Source organism: Lissotriton vulgaris, chromosome 2_2 (genome assembly GCF_964263255.1).
Source record: "Lissotriton vulgaris chromosome 2_2, aLisVul1.2, whole genome shotgun sequence".
Classification (NCBI taxonomy): domain Eukaryota; kingdom Metazoa; phylum Chordata; class Amphibia; order Caudata; family Salamandridae; genus Lissotriton; species Lissotriton vulgaris.
The window spans coordinates 119,200,740-119,223,992 of NC_141688.1; the positions used below are offsets into that span (position 1 = coordinate 119,200,740).

Below are 23,253 nucleotides of genomic sequence, written 5' to 3' on the forward strand. Positions count from 1 at the left end.
ACAGTTATCCCTATCAAATCCAGCTACAAAAAGGAGAGAGAGAAAATACCTCTGTGGTACTCGCCTTACGCTTAGGTCACTTAAGCAAGCTTGTAAAAGATTGGAGAGGACTTGGAGGAAAGACGACAATGAATTGAGTAAACCGAAATATAGAGACTCTATAAAATGATACCAAACTGAAATAAATAAAAAGCACAGGCACTTTATTATGAGGGAAAACTAACTTAGCATCTAAGAATTCTCTGGAAATCTTCCACATTGCGCTGTATCTCCTAGAGCTCCCATCTCCTGGAATACTACCCGATATCTCTTCAGAACGTTGTAATGAACTTGCTGATTTTTTTTCCATGGAAAGATTCAAGATATATACAATGCATTTCCTGACTCTCCCTGACCCAGTGACCACCTACTAACAAACAAGCCCCTGCTTTACCCTGAGCAGTTATTGGAGGAACTTCCAATTATGAATCTGTATACTCAGAAATCTTCGCCCAAATAAAATCTGGCTCCCCCCTCGATCCGGCTTCTCTTCACTTCCTTCGCAAAGTCAAATACGTGATACTCCCAGTCGACCTGGAGGTGATCAATCTTTCTATCTCTAACAGCCAAGTCCCTTCACCCAGGAAACCTGCATGGTGAAAGCTCTACTCAAATAGCCGAGCTGTGGTAAATTAATTTTACCGTATCATTTTTCCATATAATTATTAATAAAAGACAGCTCATTCAAATGAGAGGCAGAGTCCGTGGGATCTGAGTCATACGGGCTTTAATGGAAAATCCTCGAGGATTGGATATCATGTTCCATCACCACTAAGGTTCAGGAAGGGATATTCAACGTTTTATTAACATCACACATTATATATAGTAAAACAGTATACTTGAATCAAATGCAGTAGGCGTAACAGGTGAAAAGAGAGAGATAAGAACACATGTGCGTAACAGAAGGCGTGTAAGAAGGCGTACACATGGGCGTGCACTTGACATGTCAGAGAAACGTCACAGGAAACGTCACAAGTGGGTGGATGCTTAGTGAAAGTTTGCAGAGTCGACAGAAACTTCTGACCTAGATGCATGCGCAACTGAGCATGACGTGTAACTGGGGAAAACTGGGGCTTTGACTTTAGCACTAGTAGAGGAGACTAATGTCTGGGGTGTCAGAACGACCTGCACTTATAGCATATCTGGTATCTCATGTTTGGAGGATGTAGTGTCTGAAGTAAAAGGTCTCTCGGGCAGAGGCCGTTCAATACTGAATGCTAGTGCGTGCATATGAATCTTCATGTAGAGTGCGGGGGCCATGGGCCTACCATGGTAACGGGAGCAGTAATTTACTTGCATGGAGACAGGAAGGCAGTGCCCTTTGCTCTGCAGCCGGGAATATGTTTACCTATTTCACTAGACTGGAATGTGTTTTCGAGGAGGCTAAGCAGATAACTTGTAGGCAAAATACGGTCTTGGCAGGCAGGCAGGCCAGGCCGGGCACCGCTTCGCTGAGCAGGAAGTAAGGCAGAGGTCAGGGATGCATACCAGAACGGCAGCTTTCAGAAACAGAAAAGACTTCGGAGCCTCAATTCAGGGCCTAGCTCGGCAGAGCCAGGAAAGCATGGCTTCGCGTTAAAAGTGCATCATGTAAAGACGTTGGCAACATAGGTTTAGAAACCAGAATAATGTTGCTTTCTTGGAGAACTTGGTAGATAACATGTTAACGTTGGACGCAAATGCATTTGCGTCTTCATTTTCGGCCATGGAGGGAAAATGCACGGAGGTCATGCATAGACATGGGACGTTGGGGTACACGATAGGGGACATACCTGGTCATATAAAATTCGATTTACCTCATTCCCTCCTTGTCCCCTACGTTCCCTTCAGGATATATCTATGTTCATGAGACCGTCTATCCGTTCATATAACATCATTTGCTCGTCCTTTCTCATTCGAGCTCGGAATCGTGGACTTGGATGGGGAATACATGATGTGGCGCACAAGCCGCAAATCGCTGGCCCACATTGCAGACAGAGACAACAACTGAATACTATGACCAATATTATTCCTAGGAATGATAATACTTTCCATCCCCAGGCGGAAATTACACTCCAGAACCAACCGGACCAAGTCCAGGTGCCTGGATTCTGGTGTATCAGGTGGGCGATCTCATGAAGCCTTGTGATGGCTTTGTATACTGACGGTGCATTATTAGGAATAAACACGCAACAACTGGATCCGATGACTCTACAAGCCCCGACCTATCGGCCAGGATGACGTCAAGGACAAGGCGATTTTGAAGAACAACAAGTCTTATAGCAGACTGCTCCTCGGTCAGGTTACCTAAAGCAGAAGTAGTCTCATTCACTACTGCTTCCAAAGTTCGTGTTGATCTACGTATCAATTTACTGTTCTGGACGGGTCCTATAAAGAAGAAGAATCGTTTATTGAAATCAGTATATTGCTCCAATGTTGTTTCAGTTTGGTCGACAATCGGGGTCTTGATCTCCCTTCTATGTCTTACATGCACAAGATGTGGATTTCTATGATAATCAGGAGGGGCTAGAAAAACAGGTGGCAATAGGAATGCAATATAACACGTCCCATCCCAATCTAATGGCAGACGTACATAAGCTGTCTGACCACAAATGAAATAAGAATGGCGGGAAGCTTTGAAAGTAGACTTTCCTTTATCGCTGAATTCGACCACAGTATTACAACCACTGTGTCCTAGATGTACTGAACCATTCTTTCTGACGCATAATTCACCTTTTACTGGCAAAACTGAAATAGACGGTAAGTTCGAATTAGTCTCAGACTGCACATTCAGGATCATGAGATTGAGGGAAAAGTTACCTAATGCATACACTTCGTTTTCTAGATCGGTCCCTGTCCTTTGGGGAAGACCTTCTTGATCTGGGAAACATATTTTATTCATGACTGTATTCAGGTTCCTCCAAATCCAATTGCCTTGGGAAACCTTGGAATTACTATCTAGGGAAGACATTAAAGTAAACCATGCACCACACGAACCATTATGTGTGAACGGATTAGGAAAGAGGGGCAGAGCTCCCTTGTACTTCTGATAGGGAGGGAGTCGGCCACATACCCAGCAATTGGTGGCATTGCTGGTCTGGTGAGAATGGTGTAACATACGGATGAACGTATTGTTGCGCATTGCTAAACGATAGGATAATTCGTGGGGAGGCAGGTCACTAAAAGTGTGCTCTACAGTGTCATTAGAGGAAGCATGTACATGAGAATCAAGGGGAAAGAAAACATGTAGCATTAAACTTATGCATATAATCGTAAGACTCAGAAGAAACATGGAAATTAATGCGATAATGCATCTGCTGTGCAAAACTTTACAGTACTGTTTTCTCTTTTTGCTACGCCTATCTCTCTGACTACTTGGGTCTATCTTATACATGTCAGAAACCTGTCTAACCGCTTCACCCGAGGGGGACTTAAACAATTAAACGCTGTCTGACTTACTAGACCTCAACTTGGAACTATACTCCTGTTGTGGAGTTTTTTCTAGCAGGGGGAGTTTAGAGTCAGTATCCAAAAGTGGGCAGTCCTTAAACGGAATCTCTGGACACAGTCCGTGAAATTTCTTAATGTGGCTGGAGTGTAGCCATCCCTTGCGACCTTCCAGCTTCACTGCGGTCCTCGTTGACATCAACACCAACTTGGGCTGCTTCCATCTGGGTTCCAGCGGACTTTTCCTGTCGAAGTTCCTCACGTAGACATACTCGCCGGGGACGACTTCATGCGGTTTTACTTGGGTGTTGTCTGGGAAGGCAGCCGCGACCTGTGAACGACAAGATTGTAGTGCAGACATCAAGGAGGCCAAGTAATCTGTCAGCATAGTACTTTCAACATCTGTAATTCGTCTGGGCATAGGCGTACCCCACATATTCGGGGGACGACCAAAAACAATCTCGTACGGGGACAATCCTGTTCTAGAATGGGCTACCATTCGCATGTAAAAGAGTGCAACTGGCAAGGCAACTATCCAATCTACACCTTTTTCTGAACAGATTTTTGCTAGGCGTGTTTTCAGGGTTTGATTATGTCTCTCTACGAGACCTGCGGCTTCAGGATGTCGGACGCAGTGGAACTTCCACTGGTAACCTAACAGGAGTGATACCTGTTTCATAAGCTCGGACGAGAATGGCTGTCCATTATCAGAGTACACGACACGGGGCAAACCATATCGTGGGAAAAACTCACGGACCAGCTGTTTGGCAGTGGTTACAGCAGTGTAATCGGGGACTGGATATGCTTCTGTCCATCGGGAAAGAGCACATACGACTACGAGGACATACTTGAATCCTCGGCATCTGTCATCTGGATATAATCCATCTGGAGAACTTCAAAAGGATGGTCAGGAGGATGAAATCCACCTTGTTCCACGGGAATGCCTTTGCCTGGATTGAACTGACAACAGATCATGCAAGTACGCACTTTCTGTTTTGCTGCTGCTCGTATATGTTTGTTGAACCAGAGATTCTGTAAACTGTCTAACATGGCTTTCTCTCCTAAATGTGCTGGACTATGTGCTGTGTTAATGATGATTTGAACCATAGAGTCGGGGAGGAACCATGTGGCTCTTCCCTTCGTCATCCATCCCTGATCTGTATGGATCCCTCCTTGTTCAGTCCATTTCTTGATTTCATCTGGGGTTGCATGTGTCTGTATGTCGAGTACATCTAGAGTGGGATCCTTAACTGTCAGGCACTGTGTCAGTGAAGTTACTTCAGTCTTTGTCATGTCAGTCGGTATGTCTGTCTGAGCTGTGAGTTTGGCTGTTCGATCTGCCAGGTCGTTACCCTGGGAAATATTGTCAGTGACTTTCATATGTGCTTTGCACTTCATAATGGCTATGGCTGTAGGCAAGTGTATTGCTTCTAACAGGGCTTGAATGAGGGGACCGTGCTGGATCTTGGTACCGTGAGAAGTTAAAAACCCTCTCTCTTCCCAAAGAACGCCGAAGTCATGAACGACTCCGAATGCGTACTGTGAATCTGTGTATATGTTTACTTTCTTTACTGCCGCAGGAAATGACTCTGCTTAGCTAATTAAATTTAGCTGTAATTCCCAAAACCAAAATGGTTAGAAGTGGAGGCAGGTCCTTCTCTTACAATACAGCAGACTCTGGAACACCCTGCTCCTACACCTTCGCTCAGTCTTGCCACAGTCTTTTTCGAAAGCTTCTTTAAAATATGATCGTGTCAAACTGGCACATTATACACTTTACAGTCTCCTCCTTCTATGCTGCTAGTACTGGGATGCCTTAGGGTAGCTATGCACTCAACCAATGCTGTTAATAATGATAATAATAATAATGATAAACAGGAGCACTGTAATCTTTCCACGAGTGCATCTTCTGCATGGACTGCACTCTTGTAGGTGGCCCGGAGCCTGGTGAAGCGCTTCCACCAGTGATATCTGCCTGCAACACAAAGAAAGTCTCTTGGACTATCTTTGGTTCTATGAGTACTAGGCCGGACACCAACTTAGGAAGCCCGACTCCCACTCTCACCACTCTCCTTAGGTCTCTGAATCTCAGCAAATATCTTACTCTGGGATTACAGAAAATTCTATGAGAATGTGGCCGATCACCACCATCTTGGCCCCACAATACACATATAAATCAGGCAGCAAATTCTGCAATAATATTTAGAGTGCCACCAAAGGACAGGGTGTGTGCACAGTCATTACCGCTCATAATCTCATTGTCTCCTCCTCAACCGTCGGGTGGGCACAGCATCCTTGATGGGAAGAGACTGATACTTCATCTCATGATTGTCTAAATAAAGGCTGATATTGAGGCTCCTTTTATCATATATTTTATTAGCTGAGTAGAGGATTTTATCACCGAAAAAGGAAAACGTTTCTGAGGAAAACATAACTTTATAACCTTTTGTCCCAAAATGAAAACTAACATTCTGAATTCCTTATGTTTTAGATGCCAAATGCTACTATTCTCCAGTATTGGGGTGTCTTTCATAGATTCACATGCCTGAATCATTCTCCGTCGTCGGAGTGGCAGTCCCACGGTACATAAAAAAGCAATAATATGTCTATAGAAAAACCAAAACCTTGGTAATACCAACCAGGAAGTAAAGTAGCCCTAAGCTACAGTGCAAAAAACTTCTACACTCATGACTATCCTAGACATTTTGTATAGACCAAACTGCAGCAAATCAGGCGAAAGCACCCACCAGAATGTTCTCCCGAGAGGCTCAGGCTCTCAGATTTTCTACTGCATGTCGTTTGAAAGGGAGTCTCCCTGAGCTCTGCTCAGTTTCTTCACTTTGGTTGGTTTTTACCTTCTTCAGGATGTCATCTTCTAAATCCGTCTTCAGGCCTTGCGACTCTTGTGGGAAGCCTAGACTTTTTGAAGAGGATCCCCACAAAAAATTTATTTATGTCTGTATCCAGACCATGAGATTAAGGAGTGTAATATCTGCAGAACCTTTCCTCAGAAGACCCTCCGAGACAGGGAGAAGGTTGTCTTCTCCTGTGGCTCCAGAAGATCAAGGACCAGGATAACCCCCTTTCTGGGGTTAGAAGCATAGACTCGGGGTCAACTATGTCCTCTAGAAAGAGGATGGCTGAGGTAGATATAGCTTCTCTTGGAGCAAAGGTGTTGAGAAAAGCCCAATCCTCCAAGGATTCTGGCGTGCTTTCAACTTCTACCTCAAAAAAGGCATCTCCACCTTCTAAATCTGGTCCTGAAGCACCTCTGAGGAAATCTGGAAAGTCTTCATCTTCCAAGGGTACTTCTCAAAAAGTTTTACCTCAGAAAAAGACATTGTCGACGGCAGTGTCGACGACGGCTCCATCGTTGACGATTCTCAACGTCAACGCATCCTCGACGTCGATGGTTACCTTCTCCTCGCAGAAACCTGAGATGGTAATGTCTAAAGTTTCATCTCCGTCTACCCTAGTCTATGTGGCGGTTCGTCCCATCTCGTCGACGAAGGTAAGGCCATCGATCGCCGACGCACCACCGCCGACGAAGATTTTAAAGGTACCGTCGACGAGCTCATCGTCGTCGACTCACTTGTCAAGATTACAACGTCGGCGGCCACACCGTTGACGAAGTCCACCTCGTCGAGATCATCGTCGACTAAGATTGCCTCGTTGGCGAGAACACCGTCGTCATCAACAAAAATTACTGTTCCATTGATGAATGCTGGTCCTTCTCCATTGACGACGGTTGTACCGTCAACGCCTCCTCTCTCATCATGTAAAGAGCTTCAAGTCTGGTCAGCGGCGCCGTCTGCAGTCTCTTTACCCTCCCCGTCTACGACACCTTCACTATTAGAAAGATGGGGCTCATCTCTGGCGGTTCTTTCACCATTAAAGTTGCCAGAGCAACTATTGGATTCTGAGGAGGAGGAGGAACAATCTTATGAAAATGAAAGTTTTCGTGCAGCTAGAAGTCCTTCGGAGCTGCTTATAAAGTGTCAGGATGATGACCAGGAGGAAGAAGAGCAGTTCCTTGAGCCTACAGGTCGGGTTCCTGCTTCAGTACCTACGGCACAGATGCCATTGGATCTTCTTCACAATTTGCAATATATGTTGAGTGATTATTATCGACGGTTCCCTTCATCCGAATCCGGTGAATCACGCCTTTCAACGCCTATGCCTCGAACATCTATGGCAGCGTTTAGACCTCCTAGAGAATCTTCTCCATTGCCAGTAGCGGATGAACAACCTACAGTTCCACCTTCGCCGATACCATCTCACCATAATCAGGATGATGTCACCGCTGAAGAAGAAAGAGAGGAGGGACAAGTGGATGACTATCACGCGCATACCCCTTCTCAAACCCCTTCTCCAACTGGTCCACCTACTGCGGACTCTCCGCCGGTAGATATTGGAGGATTTCATCTGATAATGGAAAGGGTAACAAAAAGATTTTTAATCACCATGGAAACAAAGCAGGAAGAATGTTTCCTGTACGACTGTAAAGATCAACCACAGAGGCAGGTAAAACCATCCCAATAATTGACTTTATTTGGAAGGAGGGTTTAAAGATAATGGCTATGCCAAACTCTCTCCCTGCAGTGCTACCTCGTAGATAAAAAATATAAGGCGCCTCTCACTTCACCAGCATGCCTTATCGGACAGTCTAAGACTGATTCAGTTGTTACCCAAGCGGCCCAGAGACGAGCCAGGAATCCATCTTCACAAGTCACCAGTCCCCCTGACAGAGATGGGAGGCGTCTGGACTCAATTGGCAAGAACGTTTTGACTGATTTCCATTTCCAATTAGCCAGGAAATCTCAGGAGAACATGACGGCCGCACGCTAGTGCGGCGCGTGCGTCAGACGCCGATCCCGAACGCCGCGGAGCTGCCGTCTCTGCCTCTATCCATCCGGAATGCTATGGGAGAGTAGCACTTGACCTCTGCCTGGACTGATATCGGACCTTGGGACACACGGAGCAAGAAGCGGGGCTGCGAGGCAGAGTCGCGTTTCCCCACCGCCCGGATCCCTGCTGTCACTCGTGAAGTGTGCGGCTCCCGTGGATGTGCTGCTGCAGCGCCCTGCTATTCCTCCCCGGCAGCCCACCGCCTCCTTGGAGCCCGTGGCAAAGAGCAGCCGTGGAGCTCCGCCGAGGTCGTTCGGCGCGGGGCAGCTCAGAGGTAGGCTGGGTTGTGCTGGGGGAGCCCTAGACATTGGAGTGGATACAGGATTTAATGTTGCTGATCAAAGCAGACCTGAACAGGGGAGAGCGACTGGAGGGGTCTGTGATGCCGCCATAGAGAGTGGGAATTTAGAAGCTGTTGGGGGCATTGAGAACGAGGAGAATGAGGAGGAGGTCTTAGATCTACCTAAAACCATAGTTAAGGTTAAAAATACCTCCCTAATTAAACCTATAGTTAAGGATAAAAATACCTCCCTTAGGAAAACGAATCCCCAAAAACCCAAGAGCGTGATTGAGAAGTTGGGAAAGAAACAGAGGGCAAGTAAGAAAAAACTACAACCCCCAGAATCCCCTTCTTCAGAAAAAGTGGCGACAATTGAGCCCTCTACTTCTATCTCGATAGACTTAGCAAAAGTTAGGCTCAACCAGAAGTCTACAACTAAGGGGAAAAGAAGTAAAAAAAATAGTAAAGGCAGTCTCCAAGGGGGGTCTAAGATTTCAAACTCGACTAGCAGTTCTGGGAGAATAACCCCATCTCTGCGCTCATACTTCAAAGTCTCAGGTGTTAGATTTGATACCGGCTAGCAACCCAGATAAGTGTGATAATATATGCATACCTTCTGATCGCATGTCCGCAAATATACACTCCGATATTCACAATAGTAACGGCGTCCCTGAGATTCCTACCCCAGAAACCGATATGGCGAAGGTTCTGTCTCCCCCAACACTGGATGTAGTAATATGTACCCTGGATAGTGAAGGTGGTGCGCAAGCTTCAGTTCCCCCAGGAAACATACACAATTCAGCGGAGGGTGATAAGGAAGAAGGAGATAGCAGTAAGAGGCCCACTAACACTGAGAGCGCATTGGAAGCCCTGGTAGCCTCAATAGCTTCAATGAGAGAAGAGATTAGAAATGACTTCTTTATCTCTAAGGCAAATCAAAATGATATCCGGACGTCCTGTGAAGTGTTGGAGAGGAAGGTAGATGGGCTGGGGGAAAGAACAGAGGTATTGGAGAGTTCTGTCGGGGTCATGAAAGCTAACCTGGAGGCAGCCGAGTCCAAAATCCAAAGTCTACGGAGGGAAGGGGATGCTATGAAAGAAAGAGTGGAATCTTTAGAGAATTATTCACGACGAAACAACCTGCGTCTCCTGAAGATACCAGAGGGAAAGGAAGGTGGAGATCTCAAGACCTACATAATTAAACTACTGAAGGAATCCCTAAACTTCGCGGAGTCAGCAGAGGAGCTCGATAAAGACATACAGGGAATCCATCGTGACCCCTTCCAATTAAACCCCGGTAGAACCAAACCTAGGAAAATCCTGATAAACTTTCTGACGTATTCCCTGAAAGAAAAAATCCTTAATCTTGCGCTTAAACTAAAATCTATAAAAGGTCCTGACTTCCCTTTTGAAATTCGCTCTGATCTCTCTAAACCCACGCTGGATAGGCAGTGGGAACTTGGCCAGAGGATGGACATATTTAGAGTTGCTGGCGCAACAGTCCAGATGAAGTTCCCTGCATTTCTGCGGATTATGTATAACAATAAAAGGCATAACGTTAGATCACCCTTCGAGGCAGATGAACTATTGGAATCTATCTGTAATCATTCCCAGGGCAAACTCTAACTGATTAGAACTATTAAGCTCTTGTTCTAATACCATTCCGCTCACCTTTACCGTCTCATACATATTGAGTTATGAGTCTATGATATCGTATTTCCCTGAAACATCTTACTCATTGCCTCATATTCAACGCCTGGTTCAGGGATCTATAGTTAGTGTCTAGTATGTTAAGTATGTTAAGCCAGAATTCGATTCTGAGCTAGCTCAACGAGAACAGAAGATATATAGTTAAAAAAAAGAACTCACACAAGGTTTCATAAGATTTATAGGATGGGAAAAAAAAATAGTAGGGGAAAAAATAAAAAATAAAAAGATAGAGGGTGAGGAAGTGTAAAGTTGTTTTTGCACATGTCTATGCTTTTTTAGTTGAGATGGGGGGGGCACTTCACGGTGTGGGAGCAGAAGGCGCTGTAAGGCGCGAATCCGGCCCTACATCTGGTCGGAGTAAGTATGGGAGGGTTCTCCAAGGTTGGGGTGGTGGGGGGGAGGAGTGTGCGGGGGGAAGCATTAAAATTCAAACAAATCCTCAGGTGTCATGCCTTCTAAGACAAGTCTTTAATCCATATAAACCAAACAGCCATTTTTGGGATAACAACACAACTATGAGAGGGAGGGAAGTGCAAATAGGGATGGATGTTGGAATATGACCTCTGTTCAGTTCCTATCTTGGAATGTCAATAGTCTGCGCATGCGAGGGAGAAGAGAACGTATTTTACAATATTTACGAGACTCTCCAGCACAGATCATAGTCATCCATGAATCACATCTTTTAAAAAGAGAGGCCAATATAATACTAAAAAAAACAGAGATGGATAGACAAATGTATTAGTACCGATCACAATGCTAATATAAGAGGAATTCTCCTAATTTGCAAAAAATCAGCAAAGGTTCAGATTCTTCATTATAATGAAGATCAAAGTGGAAGATGGCTTTTGGTTAATATGTCTATCAATGGTTGGGTGTGTAACCTAGTTGGGTATTATGGTCCTAACATAGATGACGCGTCCTTTTTGGAAATAATAAGGAACCATTTAAGTCAAGTCAAGTCAAAGAATTTATATAGCGCACTACATACCCAGAGGGTCTCAAGGCGCTTAGGGAGGGGAGGAGGATTACTTGTCAAATATCCACGTTTTAAGTTGCTTTCTGAATGCTAGGTGGTTCTGGGTAAGGCGAAGGTAAGTGGGGAGTGAGTTCCATGTTTTAGCTGCCAGGTATGAGAAGGATCTGCCTCCCATGGTGGTCTTGTTGATGCGGGGTAAAGTAGCAAGGGCTTGGCTGGAAGAACGTAGTTGGCGGGAGGGGGTGTAGAAGGACAGTCGTGAGTTGAGGCATTCTGGTCCGATGTCGTAGAGTGATTTGTGTGCGTGGGTTAGCAGTCGGAAAGTGATCCTCTTATTGACGGGTAGCCAGTGGAGGTCTTTCAGGTGGCCAGAGATGTGTTCGTTACGCGGGATGTCTAATATGATCCTGGCTGAGGCGTTTTGGATTCGTTGGAGTTTCTTCTGGAGTTTGGCGGTAGTACCTGCGTAGAGGGTGTTTCCGTAGTCCAGTCGGCTCGTGACCAGAGCATGGGTGACTGTTTTTCTGGTTTCGGTGGGGATCCAGCGAAATGTTTTTTTGAGCATGCGAAGAATGTTGAAGCAGGATGAGGATACGGCGCTGACTTGTCTGTTCATTGAAAGTGAAGAATCCAGGATAACGCCTAGGTTCCGTGCGTGGTCTGTCGGGATGGGTGCTTTTCCAAGGGCTTCCGGCCACCAAGAGTCGTCCCATGCAGAGGGGGATGTGCCTAAGATGAGGACTTCTGTTTTATCTGAGTTCAGTTTCAGACGGCTGTGTTTCATCCATTCGGCAACTTCTTTCATTCCTTCGTGTAGGTTGGTTTTGGCGGTGCTGGGGTCATTGGTGAGAGAAAGGATCAGTTGAGTGTCATCAGCATAGGAGATGATGTTGAGGTTGTGTTGGCGTGCGATGGCCGCGAGGGGGCTCATGTATACGTTGAAGAGGGGGGGACTGAGTGAGGATCCTTGTGGTACGCCACAGATGACTTCAGTGGCCTCGGACTTGAATGGTGGAAGGCGGACTCTCTGGGTTCTTCCGGTGAGGAACGAGGTGATCCATTCAAGTGCTTTTCCTTGTATTCCGATGTTTCTGAGGCGTTGTAAAAGGGTGCTGTGGCAGACTGTGTCGAAGGCTGCAGAGAGGTCGAGGAGGATGAGGGCGACTGTGTCTCCATTGTCCAGTAGAGTTCGAATGTCATCTGTTGCTGCGATGAGGGCGGTCTCAGTGCTGTGTTTTGCTCTGAAGCCAGATTGTGAGGAGTCGAGGGATTTGTTGGCTTCGAGGAAAGCGGCGAGTTGGTTGTTGACAGCTTTCTCGATGACTTTGGCCGGGAAAGGAAGGAGCGATATGGGGCGGTAATTTTTGAGTTCGGTGGGGTCCGCTGTGGGTTTTTTCAGAAGGGCGGTGAGTTCAGCGTGTTTCCAGCTTTCCGGGAAGGTGGCGGAGTTGAAGGAGCAGTTGATGGCATCTCGGAGGTGTGGTGCTATGATGGAGTCTGCTTTGTTGAAGATGTGGTGAGGACATGGGTCGGTGGGGGATCCTGAGTGGATGGAGTTCATTAGGCGGATGGTGTCCTCAGTGGAGATTGGGCTCCAGTCGTTAAGGGTGTTCAAGGGGGGAGAATGTTCAGCAGATGGTTGGGTGGGTTGGTCTTCGGGTTGGTTGTCGAAGCTGTTGTGGATGTCTGCAATTTTGTTGTGGAAGAATAAAGCCAGGGAGTCGCAGAGGGCTTGAGAGGGGGTGATGTCGTTGGAGTTGGCCGAGGGGTTGGTAAATTCCTTGACGATGTTGAAAAGTTCCTTGCTGTTGTGGGCGTTGTTGTCTAGTCGATCCTTGAATGCTGTTTTCTTGGCCTTTCGGATTAGTTGGTGGTGTATGCGGGTGGCGTTTTTGAAGGCGTCCTTGGTGCTGGTGGTTGGGTCTTTTTTCCAGGCCTTTTCAAGGGAGCGGCAGAGTTTCTTGGACTTCTTAAGATCATCGTTGAACCATGAGGCCTTTTTGCTGCCAGGTTTGCTTTGACGTTTTTTCAGTGGTGCTAGAATGTCGGCGGTGTTGGATAACCATAGGGTGAAGTTGGCGGCGGCTTGGTCTGGGTTAGAAGAGTGGGCTGGGGACTTTAATGTTATATTAAACCCAAAATTAGACAAATCCACCCATCACAGGGGACATAGAGGTCATGTTCCCTCTAAATCTAGACAGTCCCTTAAAGGGATAATGGAACAAATTGGCCTGCCAGATTTATGGAGAGAAAAAGCGGGTAATAAACTAGGGATATCTTATAGAAACCTAAAGTACAAACACACCTCAAGAATTGATTTTGCGCTATTTAGTTATTGCCTCCAAAACTCTATAACTAGTATTAGTTATATTCCCTCTCATCTATCGGATCATTCGGCTCTCCTATTTATTTTAAAACTTCCAGCTCAAACCAAACATCCCTCCTGGTCATTTGACCGCACTATCTTATTAGATCCGGAGGAAGTGACCTACTTGAAGAGTGAAACAAGTACGTTCTTGGACATAAATCTGTGCTCCGCTCCCCTTGATACGGTCTGGGAGGCTCTAAAAGCATACTTGAGAGGCTGTATAACAAGCAGATCCTCCCACCTGCATAAAATCTATAAATTGAAAATTAAACATCTTGAACAAGAACTAGGAAAGATTGAGCAGAGGCTTGGTGCCTCAATTAGTTCACTTCAAGACCAAAAAAATATGTCTGACCTGAAAAACCAACTAGATAACATTTTACAGGAGAGAGTAAAGAAAAGATGAGAGGCGAGTAAAATTTCTAATTTTGAATTTGGAGAAGCAGCAGGCAAGATTTTGGCTTGGAAGGTTAAGGCCGATCAAGCCAAAAATTATATAAGAGAAATCAATGTTGAGGGCGAGAGTGCCGCTAGGACATCTAATCAAGAGATAAGTACAGCCTTTAGGGAATTCTTCGAGGAAATATACAGGGAAGATATCCTTGACGATCAGCATTCAAGGGACCTATGGTTAAACCAGACATCTTTACCGTCACTCTCATCCGCACAGCGTGAAGGGATTGAAATGGATATTTCTGAGGCAGAAGTGAGGAAGGTCATTAGGTCGCTAAAGCATGGTAAGGCCGCAGGTCCTGACGGGCTTCCAGGTGAATTTTATCGGGCCTTGATTGATATAATCGCCCCAACTCTAACGGCCCTCTTCAACGATATCTTGAGGGGGGGACATGACCCCCCGAGCTCTTGGGGTGAGGCCACTATAGTACTGATTCCCAAACCAGGCAAAGACCCAACTTTATGTCGGTCATATCGCCCAATATCATTACTGAACAGCGATTACAAGATCTTTGCTTCCATCATGTTATCTAGATTGGGTTCAGTAGTGGGGGAAATTATACATCAGGACCAGAAGGGATTTATCAAAGGTCGCCAGCTATCTGATCTAACGTATGATCTTGTGGGGGCAATAGACATCGTCTCATCCTTTTCCCTTCCGTTGGCAACACTCACCTTAGATGCGACTAAAGCCTTTGATAGGGTTAATTGGCCTATCTTGGTGCTGTCTTGAAGAAGTTTATCTTCGGAGAGAAGTTCTGTCTCACTGTAGCACTTATGTACAACTCACCATCTGCACGGCTCTTAATCAATGGTACACTGTCTGACTCGTTTAAAATGTTGAGAGGTACTAGACAGGGCTGCCCGCTCTCCCCTCTCCTCTTCAATTTGTACATTAAACCGTTTGCAGAAGTGCTAAGGGGTGATGTACTTATTCCATCTTTCAAATTTGGGGGGTGGGAAAGGCGGGTAGCTCTCTATGCAGACGACATTTTAATTTTTACCTCAGACCCGGAGACCTCATTGCCAGAGCTAATTAAGAGAGCCGAAGAGTTTGGTCGCATCTCGGGGTATAAGATCAATGCAAGTAAAACCGACATCATGGCATGGAATATCCCCGATCTACAGCTGGATGTGACCAACTCAATGCGATATTTGGGTATTCGAGTAGTACAAGATGTCGGTAAAATTGAAACAAATTAACCTTGAGAGAGTGTATTCTATGAAAGTAAGGAACTATTAAAATCTTGGTCCAATCTTCCATTGACTATCCTCGGCAGAATCGGTCTAATAAAGATGTCTATTCTTTCTAAATTTACTTTCATTTTTAATACCATACCCCTCGCATTCGACAATATAATCTTGGAGAAGTGTCAGAAAGAGCTTAACTCCTTTGTTTGGAAATATAAATCGGCGAGAGTGGCATGGAAAAAAACTGAGGAGGAGGAGGGAAAAGGGGGGACTGTCCTTGCCTGACTTGCAGTATTATGCCTGGGCTTTTCAGCTGTCTCATTCCAGAATGCTTTTAAAAGTTCCATCCAACACATCTATTGGTGTAATGTTTAAAGCCATGTTGACTGGTGCTGCCATACCATTTAATGGTTTCATGTTTAAATACAGGGATCAGAAGTACTTTAAAAAAGTAATGTTAAAAACTCTTATGTCCCAGGCGAAGACCTGGTCACAAATAAGGAAAAAACTAGGTTTGCCGTATTTTTCAAATCTTGCACCTATTTGGGAATCTCCAGGGTTACCGCCCTGTCTTAAAGATAGGTTGGCAATTCCGGTGAGAGATGGAGGCATATCAACATGGGGTGATTTGCTTGTAGGCGACTCACTGAGGTCCTGGGAGGAGCTACAGGAACAACTGGGCTCCGAGTTTTCGAGGTTCAAGTTTTTACAACTAGATAGTTGGGTGAAAGCACTGGCTAGGTCAGAGGTTACACTTGGGAAGAGTAGTACTATAGAACAAAACCTGGTAGAACGACTAGGAGGGGGTAAAGAAGTTTCGCAGTGGTTCTGGAATCTACTAGAAGAAATCAACGGAGAATTCACCCTCCCGGAACAACTATGGGGATCAGAACTTGGGGCCCAAAGTATCGAAATTTGGCAGAAATCTTGCACCCTGTTATATAAAAGTGTTAAAGCTGTATGGCTAAGGCGTAACTATTTTTTCACGATCCACCGAGCATATATTTCTCCCTCTTAAAACTGTCTAAATTCATCCCAGGAAAGAAATGCAATAAATGTAAGTATATTGCGGCTTCGGACATCCATATGTTTAAAGATTGCCCTAGCATATCGCAGTTCTGGAATGAAGTGAAAGACACTCTGGACTCCATTCTTAATATCTCGGTGTCCATTACATTACCCCTTATCATATTTGGATGAGATAACAGTATAAGGGGTCATGCAAGGACATTTCTGTTCTAGGCAATATTACTTGCAAGAAGAGAGATATGCAAGGTTTGGATAGAAAATTCGGCACCAACACACACAAACTGGCTGTCATCCCTGTATGAAACATCAAAAACTGACATGCTGAGATCCTGCAGCTCACGTAACCTGGACTTTTGGAACTTTTTGGTTCAGTGGAGACGATAGCCGTTTTTTTTTTTTTTTTTTTCCCCGGTCCAATGATTATGCCACAACACTCCAAGAACCAGGCCCCTCCTCTCGGTTCTATGGCTGGTTCAACAGGTTTTAACACCAAGTTTGGAGTCATCCCCTCTACCTCTTCGGGTCATCTCTTGCCGATTTTCACTAATCGCGTTCTCTGGTGCAGTTATAACTACGCATCAACACGCGCATGGCAGTTGGAGACTAATTAAGAGGAGGGCAAGGCAAATGAGGATAAAAAAAAAAAGAAAGTTTTGACTATAGCTGCAACCACTGTCCGTGCTGCGAACTCCCTAGCGATACTAGGGAGATATGACAGACAAATGTGGTCTGACATATCGCCATATATTGAGAAGCTTCAGGAGCCTGATAGGACTGAAGCCAAGAAAATACTGCATGAAGGAGAATGCACATCTGCTGAAATTATTGATCCAGCTGTGGATGTGGCAGCTACAGGTTTCAGGCAGTTGGCGGGTGCAGCAGTGCTGAGAAGGCAAGGCTGGCTTAAATCTACATCCTCCCCCAAGAAGTTCAAACTAAGATCATGGACATGTCTTATGATGGAGAGTACCTCTTTGGTCAGCACGTTGATGAAGCTCTGCAGACCATAAAAAAAGACACAGAAACAGCACGTTTGCTGGGAAGTCTACAATTCCTTAAATTTTCCTTTTGTGGTACAAAAGGACGAGGCAATTTTTCGAATAGAGGTGGATACTCTCAGCAACGCCCGTATCACGCCACACAGGGTAACCAAAGATACCAATCGTACAAGCAGCAAACGTACGGTCAGAGAGGAAGCAGTTATTTGCAAACAATAAGGAAGTCTTCTTATCTGGGACGAGACACCAATAAAAATAAGTGAGACGGACAACCTGCCACCACCTCAACCCATTCCAAAGTTAAAAATTGGAGGAAGAATATCCCGCTTCTTATTAAATTGGTCCAAAATTACTACGGACAGATGGGTCCTGGACGTTGTAGCCAGGGGCCACGCACTGGAATTTGTCAAAGCCTCTCCAAATTCTCGCCCAAAGGATCCACTACCAGCTCATCTCAAGGAGCTGTTCTCTCAAATATATGTTATGATTCGGAAAGGAGCGATCAAAAAAGTACCTCAAATACAAAGAGGGAGAGGTTTTTATTTGAGATTTGTCCTCATACGCAAGAAGTCAGGAGAATGGCGTCCTATCCTCGACCTGCGTGCCCTCAACAAATACCTCAAAAAACTATCCTTCCGTATGTTAACACTTCAAGAAATCCTCCAGTTCCTCTCAGAAGGGGATTACATGACAACCCTCGACCTTCAGGATGCTTATTTCTATGTGCCCATCCTTCCCAGACACAGGAAATTCTTGAGGTTGAGAGTGGCTGGCAGGGACTTTCAGTTCAAAGTTTTCCCATTTGGACTCCGTTTAGCTCCCCGAGTTTTCACAAAGATGTTAGCCCCTGTGGCAGCTCATCTTTGTATGGAAGGCATTCAGATCTTTCCATATCTGGACGACTGCCTTATCAAGGCCAATTCTCAAAACACAGCAAAAGCGCACGTTCAAAGGTGCCTGTCGCTATTTCAGGACCTGGGCTTCTCAGTCAACTTCGAAAAATCCCATCTAACTCCGTCTCGAAGAAAGTCTTTTCTGGGAACGACATTGGACACTCAGCTCACTCAAGTGTTCGTTTCAAAAGAAAGGCAGATAAAGATTCACAGAATGGCTTCCATACTCCTGAAAAAAGAGTGCGTTTCCGTTCCGAGATTCAAATCTTTCCTAGGGATGATCTCCTCCTGCATCCCTCTAATTACCAACTGTCATCTCAGAATGAGACCCTTGCAAGAAGAACTCTGTCTCCAATGGGTGCAAGTGGTAGGATCATTCGAAGACATGATCAACATAACTTCTCGGATGAGAAACACTATCCAATGGTGGATGCAAAGGAGCAACTTAAAGGAGGGATGTGCATTCCTGACAGAGGTGCCCAGATTTCGGACGCTTCTTTGGAAGGATGGGGCGCTCACCTTCAGGGAATGACGGTCAACGGAAAATGGAATGTACAATAGAAAAAGTGGCACATAAATCTCCTGGAGCTGCGGGCTATCTTTCTAGCGCTAAAATCTTTTCGTGACAATCATCGAGGGTTCCACTGTTCTAATTCGGACAGACAATACGACAAGTATGTGTTATCTGAGCATACAGGGAGGTACAAGATCGGCCCTGCTATCTCGTCAAGCGCAGGAGATTTGGAGTTGGGCCCTGGATCACAAGATCAATCTTTCAGCGGTTCACGTTCCAGGGATCTCCAACGTTTTAGCAGACTCACTCAGCATGTCTGCAGTATCCAATCACGAATGGGAAATCCATCAGCCGACCCTGGATCGAATATTCCAAGAGTGGGGTCACCCCGACCTGGTTTGTTTGCAACAAATCGGAACCGGCAATGCCGACACTTTGCAAGCTGGATCCCCCACAAGACCTCATGTGGGGATGGTCTTTCGATGAACTGGTTTCAGATATTTGCATACCTTTTCTGCCCATTCTGTTGGTTCCCAAGGTCATCCGGAAGATGAAGAGACAACCATGTTGCCTAATCCTCATTGCCCCCCGGGTGGCCTCAACGGTATTGGTTCACCGAGCTTCTCCTCCTATCGGAGTGCAAACCCATTCAGTTGCCGCAAATACCGAATCTCCTGACAATTCAAGGGGGTCAAGTATGCCATCCGGACCCAGCTTCTTTGAAATTAGCAGCTTGGCTCCTCAACACAATGAATTAGCCCATTTAGACATCCCGGCGGATTGTCAAGAGGTTCTGGCCAATGCTAGAGCGCCGGCCACGCTTAAGATCTACAAACTCAAATGGAAAAGGTTTTGTGCCTGGTGTCACTCTGCCAATTTGCATCCCATTCATGCTAAACCAGAACGGATCTTGCCTTTCTTTCTACATCTGGCTAGATCGGGGTTATCTCATTCAACTCTAAAGGTATTTTTGCAGGATGGATCTACTTCTCTGTATTCATCAAGAATTATTCAGCAATTTTTTAAAGGATTATTCCGTATGTTTCCTCCAATTCAACGTCCACCTCTATCCTGGTACTTGAACGTGGTGCTCGCTCAACTCATGGTTCACCTTTTTGAACCTATTCGTAAAGTAGATCTCGAGTTCCTTTCATGGAAAGTTTCTTTGTTCTTAGCATTGACGTCAACAAGGAGAGTCAGCGACATTCAGGCATTCACAACGAAGTCTCCATTCTTGAAATTCACTTCAGATTCAGTGGTGTGCGTACCAATGCAAGGTACATGCCCAAGGATCCCTCTGACTTCCATCTTAATGAGCCGGTAATTCTCAGAATATTCTTCCCAAATCCGCAATCAGTGGCTGAAAGGGCCTTGCATTCATTAGACATCAGGAGATGTCTCAAGTTCTATCTTCAAAGATCTGCCACGATACGAAAGACAGACCAACTGTTCGTAGCATACGGAAAGATGCACCAAGGATGCACTGTATCCAAGCAGACTATAGCACGGTGGGTCTCTTCAGCGATTGGACTCTGTCATCAACAAGCAGGAAAGCCCCTACAGTCTTTACCAAGGGCGCAATCTACAAGAGTGGTCTCCTCTTCTACCGCTCTCTTCGCTGGTGTGCCTATTCATCAGATATGCAGAGCTGCAACTTGGCCCAGCAGGCATACCTTCACCAAACATTACTGTTTGGCCACTGCAAGTGATGCAGATGCTTTGGTGGGAAGAGCAGTTCTTCGCAATCTTTTCAAATAAGGTGAGCCTCTGTTCTCCCTCCTCCTCTATGCTCTTTTTAGACGCTTATTATGACATGTTATTCTTTTTGCTAAGCATACATATATACTATGATAAGAGGAGTGTCTAATGAGCGTGATGTTTTGTACTGCTATCTACTCTGATTTAGGCATGTGAATCTATGAAAGACACTCCAATACTGGAGAAAAACAATAGTTACTTACCTGTAATCTGTGGTTCTCCAGTATTGGTGTCTTTCATAGATTCACATGCACCTGCCCACCTCCCCTCAGAGGCTCCTTCAGGCAATAATGTTGGTTTCACTCCTGTGTGGGGAAAATCTGAGAGCCTGAGCCTCTGGGGGGAACATTCTTGTGGGTGCTGTTGCTTGATTGGCGGCAGTTTGGTCTATACAAAATGACTAGGATAGTCATGAGTGTAGAAGTTTTTTGCACTGTAGCTTAGGGCTACTTTACTTCCTGGTTGGTATTACCAAGGTTTTGGGTTTTCTATAGGCATATTATTGCTTTTTTATGTACCGTGGGACTCCCACTCCGACGACAGGGAATGATTCAGGCAGTGGAATCTGAGAAAGACACCAATACTGGAGAACCACAGATTACAGGTAAGTAACAATTGTTCTTATGTAACTATTTGCCTGCTGATCAACTTCAGGCTCATTCATCAAGTTAGATAGTGACTCTGTGTATGATATTGTAGTAATTTTGGTGATGACGTTTTGTGTTACAGTTTCAAGCGCAACACAGTTTGTAGGAATTATCCACTGGATCAGCCTTGCCATTCTATCCATGTTTTTTTCAGAGGTAAGTTGAATATTGAAAACTCATTAATGATGCTGTGTATTTTCTGTTTCTTTAAACTAGCCCTAAATATATATGTTGTAAATAACTGGATACATAAAAACGAATTTACTCCTAATGCATTCTCATTTATGGAAGCATTCTAAGATATTTGTGTGTAATATTTATTGTTAAAAGTATACTGAAACATGCTAAATATTGCAGCCTAATTTATCTTGTGACCTACTATAACTTGTTAAGTGTCCAAGTGTAGATTGAGTATCTTCATATTAAATGTAAATTGATACTTGTATAGCGCGCTACTCACCTGCGAGGGTCTCAAGGCGCGTGTACGAATACCGCTGTGGAACCCATCCTGGCTTTCCCTGTGAGGCGTCCACTCCTGGGCACCCAGGTGAAGGCCAGGCCAGGCATCCTTCAACAATTTACCAATATCAAGACGACCCCTGACTGTCTTTCGGAACCTTGCTTTTCTGAGATAGATATAACTACAAGAAGTGATCATATAGCTGATTCATTCCTTTTCCTGGGTCCTAAGCTATTGAAAAGCAATGACTTTTATAATTTTCACAGAGCTCACCGAGGCTCAGCCTTATTTCCAGGATTTCTGTTTTGAGCTTTATTGCCCTTATTCCTGCTTCATGGAATGCTCTAAGTCTAGACAAGGCATCCTCTTTTTCTAGTCTCATTAGCATTAATTTTACTTACATAAGGTTTAAGGGCATGCATCCTCTGTGATGACTTGTTTGTGGCAGATGCATGAAGCAGATGTGTGGCCAGGGTACGAGACCAGTAGTTTGGGAGGTACTAGATATTATCCTTAATCACCAGAACACAGTCCTGCTTGAGGCAGTCCACAAGTTGGAGGTGTCTTCAGTCTGCCTCATGCTCTCAATATCTCAATGACCATACAAAAATAAAGTAAAATCCTGATTAGTTGGCACCTTACCCCACAATACTTGCAAGCAATGAATATAGACAGGAGGAGTGTGGCTCAATGGTTAGAGGTGCAGACCCTGATGCAGAGGTCTGGCCCGGGACCAGGGTTCAATTCCCGACGCGGCAGGGTCTTGGGCTCATTTGTCTGCGGACTCGATAATTCTCGCCTCGGCGCCTACTCTAATCACGGGGGTCCCACGCTGCAACTCTGGGCAATAGCTTGCTTAATCTCCACAACGGCCCCTTCAACACTGGGGTGCCTGGCTTCACCTTGGGGGTGCCCAGGAGGGGCATCTCACAGGGAGAGCCAGGAAGGGTTCCACAGCGTTATACAGCGCCGGGACGCCCCGGTGATGGGCAGCTGTGCGCTTTACAAGTATCCTACATTTACATTTACATTTACAAACCAGAGGACTTTTGGAGAGGCTACAACGAGGTGGGAACAGAAACCCACATCTTGTGCAATTGCCCTATGTTCGAGAATATTGGGAGGGGATACTGCACGCAAAAAGAGGAAATTCTAGAATTCCGGATCCTCAAAAGCCAGGTCACATTATGCTGAGACAGATGTCTGAAGGCAGAGAGTGTCTGTACCCAGCCAAAACCAGTTCAGTCCTCTCTGGTGTAGCTTCCTGGCAGGAGGTGAAGACAGCATTGTTGGAAGCAGACATGGCCCAGGCAGGTGAAAGGAAATCTCCTCCCCCTATTCTAAATTAAGACCAGGTCCCATTCAGCCCAGCCCTGACTCATCAGACTGCTGGAGCCGCATCCCTCTCCCAGCTCCTGTCACTCACAAGCCAGACTGCAATACACATACCTAGCATAGGCACACTGGTTGATTAAACAAGAAAATGCCTACATTCTAAAAGTGGTATTTTCAAACACAGAATGTTAAAATCACCCACACTAAAAGATACAACATTCTGAGTTCAGGCATACTAAACTTCATGTTCGAGGCATATGAGCTACAG

The 23,253-nt window shown here is 45.3% G+C and overlaps 1 protein-coding gene across 3 annotated transcripts in view; it reads left to right on the plus strand.

Annotated features, from left to right (window-relative positions):
- The window catches only part of TMEM266 (transmembrane protein 266), a 766,234-nt gene that overhangs the window by 323,316 nt on the left and 419,665 nt on the right, over positions 1-23,253 (plus strand). For all 3 annotated transcript variants that reach the window (XM_086959421.1, XM_086959422.1, XM_086959423.1), the window contains one exon: positions 21,273-21,346. In XM_086959421.1, coding sequence (XP_086815547.1) covers positions 21,273-21,346 — 74 coding nt within the window. The remainder of the gene's footprint in view (positions 1-21,272; positions 21,347-23,253) is intronic.